The 7500-nt window shown below is 44.8% G+C and overlaps 1 protein-coding gene across 2 annotated transcripts in view; it reads left to right on the top strand.

Annotated features, from left to right (window-relative positions):
* The window catches only part of arb2a (ARB2 cotranscriptional regulator A), a 297865-nt gene that overhangs the window by 133401 nt on the left and 156964 nt on the right, over positions 1-7500 (top strand). For both annotated transcript variants that reach the window (XM_084054052.1, XM_084054051.1), the window contains exon 8: positions 4662-4781. In XM_084054052.1, coding sequence (XP_083910178.1) covers positions 4662-4781 — 120 coding nt within the window. The remainder of the gene's footprint in view (positions 1-4661; positions 4782-7500) is intronic.

Raw genomic sequence — 7500 nt, 5'->3', positions numbered from 1 at the left:
CGCGGCACTCGGTGCCGCGCTATGAGCTTGTGTATCTGCTATTTTTGAATAGCCAAAGTTAAGTGGTTAAAATGATTGTGACACTATTTTAACTAATTTCGCTGGGGACCCCCTGGTACCCACCCAAGGACCACTGGTTGAGAACCACTGCACTAAAGCATCAAAAGTAGCAGATCCACAAGCTTGTAGATTTTAATCCTGAAAAGTAACAGTTTTGGACATATGAGGTTGTCCACCCGACAGAGACGATATACAGTACTGTATATAGTTTTAGGGAGGGGGTCACGCCGCCGACCATCACTATGTGAGACCTCCTGGACATGATAGAACACATCCCTACACACCTGATTCCATTCCCCCACTCATGAGTTAGATTCGGTATATAATTGCACTGCAACGCCTGTTAACCCTTTAAGACCGGGGAAGCATCTCTGTCATTTTTAGATTTATTTGGCTATTCAAAAATAGCAGATCTACAAGCTCGGAGTGCCGCGCTACGAGCTTGTAGATCTGCTCTTTTTTTTTCATTGTGAAAATGTGTGCAAATCTTTGAATATTATCTACATTTTTTTTTTTGTAACTAAATCTTTGCTTCTGGGGGTCCCTGGAACTACATATTTTGAGATTGGGGTCCGTGGCCAAATACATATCATTTTGGGGGTCCTTGACATGAAAAGGTTTGGAACCACTGACACTATAGCAACATACGTTTTTTTTTGTTTTTGTTAGGATTTAGAAGACAATTGTATAAATGTTCGCTTTAAAAAATAGATATTCAAAGATTTCCCCAAAAAATCATGGTATTTCAATAAATAGCAGATCTACAAGCTCATAGCGCGGCACTCGGTGCCGCGCTATGAGCTTGTATATCTGCTATTTTTGAATAGCCAAAGAGCGTTCCCGGTCTTAAAGGGTTAATCGGTTCGATTTGCTACCCGTTACGTTCGACTAAAGTTGGTCTTGAGATGACCCGTTTTCCCCGAGCCACCAATCTGCCACCACTTTACCGCTGCATGTCTTTGAACATTTTAGAAACTCATTTTTAACTCCGACCGACATATACCACCATGTCCGGATCAGAGAGGGAAACGAGTGGAAAACCGCATTCAGGATCCCCAGCGACCACCATGAATGCCTTGTCATGCCTTTTGGTGTTAAACCAACACCCCCCCGCCATCGTCCAGGCCCTCATCAATGACATCCTCCACCACGACATACTGGACCAGGTCATGTTGGTGTACTTATAGATGACATCTTCATTTCCTCCAGTATCATCAGGGACGTCACAGGCTCTCAGAAGGTGGGGGGGATTGGACTTTCGGTGGACTATACCCCTTATTTTACACTTTGGCTATTCAAAAATAGCAGATATACAAGCTCATAGCGTGGCACCGCGCTATGAGCTTGTAGATCTGCTATTTTTGAAAAAGCGTGAAAAACATGTGTAACTGTCAAATGTAAACAAATTCTGTATTTTAAAAATGTTGCATTTTTTTGGGCGGATTTTGTTAGTTTTTTTTCGTGTTTTGGTTACTTTATTTCGGGGTTAGGGTTAGGGTTAGGTTATATGATTCTTATTTTTGCCTGATTTTACCGATTTATTATCAAAAAAATATATATATTTTAAATGTTTTCAAAAAGTGGGGGGTATGAAATCACGGATCTGTGAGAGTGAGGGTGTCGCGTCGTACGCACAGTGAATGGCCGTGACGCCCCTGAATATCATCCAGGAACATATCTATCACGTCCATCAGGTCCCCCGGTGCCTCCTCGAGAACCACCTTTTATATGAAGCTGGAGAAGTGTCGTGTTTCACCAGCTTCACCAGCCCGCAGTGTCATCCCTGGGTTACATCCTCTCCATCGGAAATATGCAAAATGGACCATGTTAAAGTAGAGGCAGTGGTTTAGCTCCAAACCGGTTACAGAAAGGAACTGCAGCCCTTCCTCGGCTTCACCAACTTCTACCGCCGCTGTATCCACAATCTATAGGGAGGAAAGGACAGAGGATGGAAGGAGGGAAGGAAATGTGGAACAGACTGAGTAGATGAAGAGTGACGCACTGAAGAAGAGGAGGATGAAGACTTCAAAGCACTTTGATGTCACACGCCTGTCATAGAGATGACTCATCCTCAGCCCCTCCGCATACACACGCACACATACATAATATACTGTATGACACACGCAAATACGTGTATACACATGTACACACTTCCACATGCATTCACAGATACACACACACACACACACACACACACACACACACACACACACACACACACACACACACACACACACACACACACACACACACACAAATATCTATACACATTTGCTAAAGCACTTTTTTTACTCATACACACATACTGTACACATAGACATACAGACAGACAGACAGACACACACACACATACATGGATGCACACATAAATGCATGCACACATTTAAATATACACACACACACACACACACACACACACACAGGGGCAGGGAAGGGCAGAGTGGAGTTACCTGCGGTTGCATCATCACAGCGAGGATACGGTCGGTCTCTGACACTACATCCCACCCATACTAATCTCACAGTAAACACACTGACAGGTTAATTTACCCCCGGACACACTCACTCAAACACACACCACACACACAAGCAGTTTCAAACTGGCACACGCACACACACACAAACAAACAAACAAACAAGACATCTGCATATCATCAGCTAAAATGTACACAACCGTGTCGCTGAACTAATGCCCTCTGTCTTGTGTTATTAAGGCAGTGATTCTCAACCTATGTGGTATATGGCTGCGGACCCCCCATCTGAAAAGTTTTTTTTTGCCAGGGACCCCTAGAAGAGAAGATTTGTGTTAAAGAAATTCAAAATGTTCGATGTGTTTCAAAAATTCTCAAAAATAGCACGAAGTGACACACTGTGAGCTTGTAGATCTGCTGTTTTTGAATAGCCAACGTGTAAATGGATAAAGTGGTTAAAATGATTGTGATGCTGTATTAACACATTTTAGCTGGGGACTCCCCGCAAGGACCCCTGGGGGTCCCCGGACCGCACTTTGAGAATCACTGGTGTACACAGTATAGTGCCATGGTTCTCAAAGTGGGGTCCGGGGACCCCCAGGGGTCCTTGAGGGAGTTCCAGGGGGTACCCAGCTAAATGATGGCTAGGAACCAAATGGACCCTTATGTGTCTGTAACTCTGAGAGTGTACAAATGGAGCCAAATGGACCCTAACGGGTCCATTTGGTTCCATTTGTACACTCTCAGAGTTACATTAACATTGATTTTACAATATAAATTGGGGTCCCAGAGATAAAAATACCATTAAATGGGGTCCGTAGCCTAATGCATGTTAAAACGGTTGAGAATCACTGCCATAGAGCCGTAAAATCCTCTCTTGTGGGGGTCCCTGGCATATCTTTTCAAATGGGGGTCCGCGGGTTAATAAGTGTCAAATTGGGGGTCCTTGACATGAAAAAGTTTGAGAACCACTGGTATCGTGTATAGACGTTGAGGACGTATACTGTACAGGTGGTGAACAGTAAAGTGTATTTTGGTGTGTGTGAAAGTGCTGTTGTTCATCTCTGCACGGAGCGAGAGAGAGAGGGAGCTAGAGAGAGAGAGAGCGAGGCAGTTTGAACGGAAATCAAAGTCCACGATCAATGTCACAAGTTCATTAACGGATGGATGCCCTTTTCCTCATATCTACTTTTTTTCTTTACTATATTGTACCTCCCCTGCCCTGTAGGCTGGGAAAGAGCTTGTGTAGATCTTGTAAATGCCCCCAACATGTTTAAGAATGGCGTTCATACAATCGTCGTCCTAAAAAAGTTAATGTCCTCACGAGTATAGTAAAGACACTAAACACCTGCTCATTTGAATGCTTGTGTGTGAACGCAGACGCAGTGTAAGCTGTGTGTTTGTTTTGTGAATGTGCATCTCTCTCTCTCTCTCTCTCTCTCTCTCTCTCTCTCCCTCTGTTGTTTTCTCGTCTGACCTTCCCCTTGTGTTGTCCCATTATGCTCTGTGCCTGCATATAGACGGGCCATCGATCCGCCAACACGGTACAAATTAAGATTTAAACGTTACGTCACCCGGCTCTATCGAGTTTTACATTTAGGGCATTTGCAATATGCAAGACTTATTGATCCTGCCGAAGAGTGGCTCTTTATAGAAAACACCCCTGGCTCTCTCTCGCTCTCTCTCTCTCTCTCTCTCTCTCTCTCTCTCTCTCTCTCTCTCTCTCTCTCTCTCTCTCTCTCTCTCTCTCTCTCAATCTCTCTCCCTCCCATCTCTTTCCTTTTCTCTCTCCCGCCCCTAGGGGATTGCACGTTGATGCTGTAACTTTACATTTTCAAGAGTTGTTTGATAACTCTGGGTATTGACAGCGTCCCTCCTCTCTCTCTCTCTCTCTCTCTCTCGCTCTCGCTCTCGCTCTCGCTCTCGCTCTCGCTCTCTCTCTCTCCCTCTCTCTCCCTCCCCCTCTGTTTTTCATCCCAGGACGTCTGCCTTGCGTACATGTGACTGTTGTTTCTCAGTGCGTTTGCTGTTGACAGGCCTTTGTCTGAGTTTTCATTGTTTTGTTTTGTTTTGATCAGGAGTCTAACGTGTGTGTGTGTGTGTGTTGTCCTGTCCTGTGTGTTCCTCCTCCAGGAGAACAGCTCTCCAGAGGACCATGTGCTGTACGTGTGGGATCACTTTGTATCCAGAGCCCAGGCCAAGAATGTCTTCATCGTGGCCCACAGCTATGGAGGACTCTCCTTCGTCGAGCTGGTGAGCTAGCTTTATTTTCTATTTCATCCACGCTGTGTCTTACAGACACTCACACACATGCACGAGCGCACACACGTACTATACACATTTAAACAAACAGTTTAAATTACAGAGTCCGTCTCTGAGACTGGGAGGTTGGGGTTCAATCCTCTAGCCGAGTCATCAAAGACTATTAAAAAAAGGTACCCAGTTTAGAGTATTAAGAGTTTCCCGAGCTTATTTTTCGCTTCTTTTTTGGTCCCGTTTCTGTCCTGTAAAAGTTTGCGTTACATACAGTACAGTAGCTGCTGTTCAGGTGGCTGACTTCATATTGACTTGTTGATGTCGTTTCACAGGGCCGAATATCACTGAACTCACAGTAGTAGTTTTTCAAGCTGATTTTTAACTGTCCCCCTACTTAAAGCTGCAATATGGAACTTATGTTAATGAATAAAACATTATTTTAACCAATCAGTAACTAGCGCATCTGCAGTGCTACTATTCCAACGAGAAACATACTACCCTGTCAGGTAGGACACATAGTGGATGATGAGTAGACCTGCAAGAAGCTCATAAGCTCACAATATCTCCACAGTATACCAGGGAATGTTTCTCCCCCTTCATTGAGTGGTAGACTAGATGTTTGGTTCCCCACGCGGGAGACAACCCGGGTGTTTACAACTGCAATTACCTCTGTTCGTCGGATGAGGACATTACGGAGGGCTTGCTGTAATGTCCGGGTGACACTAGCATCAAGCGGCAGTTTATCTCTAGGACTTCAGAGGGACGTGCAAAAAGCAGGTGTAAAACAGCTTTGGAATCTCTAAAATGGATGTTTGAAGGAAGCCTGTGATCCACATGTTTTAAGGGATAGTGTCAGGGCATTCCACACTTTGGTGACAGTGCAGTAGAAAGAGAATTTACGCAATTTGCTTATTTTGACTGCAAGTCTGTGTACCTGCCGCGGGGGGTGGGGCGGACCTTTTTTCTGATTTAGTTTTTCGCTCCACTGGCGGCTAACGCAACATGCTAATAGCTCTATTACTGTATTGTTGTTGTTGTTGTTGTTTTTAAACAGCTGTCAGCTAATGCAACATGCTACGCAACATGCTAATAGCTCTATTACTATTTTTAATCAGCTGGCGGTTAACGCGACATGCTAGCTCTATCACTGTGTTGTTGTTGTTGTTTTTTAAACAGCTGGCGGCTAACGCAGCATGCTAGCTCTATCACTGTTGTTGTTGTTTTTAAATAGCTGTCGGCTAACGCAACATGCTAGCTCTATTACTGTGTTGTTGTTTTTAAACAGCTGTCGGCGTGCCGGGCCTCACACTGTTTAGCAAGGCACAGGCTAGCGTGCTGCGCTGGTTAGCAGAGGAGCGGCAGCGGCGGCTAGCTCTCTGTGATCTGCTGGCATGGACGGCGGTGCGGTGGCACCACGGTGACGGTTTGTTGATGTGAACAGCAACCGCTGTTCCGCTCACCACGAGACCGCGTTATTAAAGGACATCTCTGTCCTCTTTTTTTCTGGGAGAAGCGAGAGGAGGGGGCGTGTGGTGGCGGCTTTGAAGGAGCATACTTGTCCCAGTGGTGATCTCAGGAATATATAAGTGCGTGTGTGCGTGTGTGTGTGTGTGTGTGTGTGTGTGTGTGTGTGTAAAATATATATATATATATAGCTTTTTTTTCCCCCCTCTCATTTCCCTCACCTACTCTTTTTTTGTTTGGTATTTTGTAATTTTAATTTGCCTGCTACATATTCATGCAGTGTTTTGTCCATGACAGCCTCGACATCTCCTGGGCTTTCTCCCCGTGTGACAAAAAAAGACGAGCTATTCTCTCTCTGTCTATTGCTCTCTCTCTCGTTCTCTCTCCCTCTCTTTCTCTGTCATATTCGTCCGTCTCACTCATTGTCTCAAGGCCCCCCCCTTGTGCCCGATTTATACTTTGTCGTTTGATGGTGATGCTCGGGCAATTTACCAGCTTGTAGATCGTCTATTTTCGGGCACGCGACGCAGTCGTAAGACGGAGCATAAGGTTGAACGTTACTGTCCCCTATACCAGTGGTTTTCAACCTTTTTTCATGCTAAGGACCCCCAAATTGATATACATTTGGCCGCGGACCCCCATCTGAAAACGTTTTGTGCCAGGGACCCCCAGAAGCAAAGATTTGAGTTAAAATGTTCGCTTTGAACAATTATATATATTCAAAGATATGCACACATTTTCGCGATTTTTCAAAAATAGCAGATATACAAGCTCATAGCGCGGCACTCGGTGCCGCGCTATGAGCTTGTAATTCTGCTATTTTTTGAATAGGCAATGCTAAGTGGTTAAAATGATTGTGACGCTATGTTATTTCGCTGGGGACCCCCTGGCACCCCCCCCCCCACGGACCACTGGTTGAAGACCCCTGAGCTATACTCTTAACGTTTTTCTCCGTGTGTTTGTGTGTCTGCACGTGTGTTACAAAAACATAAGTGCTTCACAATCAAAATATTTTAAAGACAATTGTATTTCTATATAAAGTGTCGTCTCTCTGTCGGGGTGGAAACCTCATATGTCCAAAACTGTGACTTTTCAGGATTCAAATTCAAAAGCATCAAAAGAAGCAGATCTGCAAGCTCAAAACGAGTCGTTTCGTGACGCGTTTCGAGCTTGTCGATCTGCTACTCTTGCTGCTTTTGTGTGACGCTGTAGTATGCATTAAAACATGGAGATAAGAGGTTTCTACCCGACA

The sequence above is a fragment of the Gymnoscopelus microlampas genome (assembly GCF_963454915.1).
Source record: "Gymnoscopelus microlampas genome assembly, chromosome: 4".
Classification (NCBI taxonomy): domain Eukaryota; kingdom Metazoa; phylum Chordata; class Actinopteri; order Myctophiformes; family Myctophidae; genus Gymnoscopelus; species Gymnoscopelus microlampas.
The sequence above is the reverse complement of the archived record's forward strand: the minus strand, read 5'-3'. Positions and strand labels throughout refer to the sequence as shown.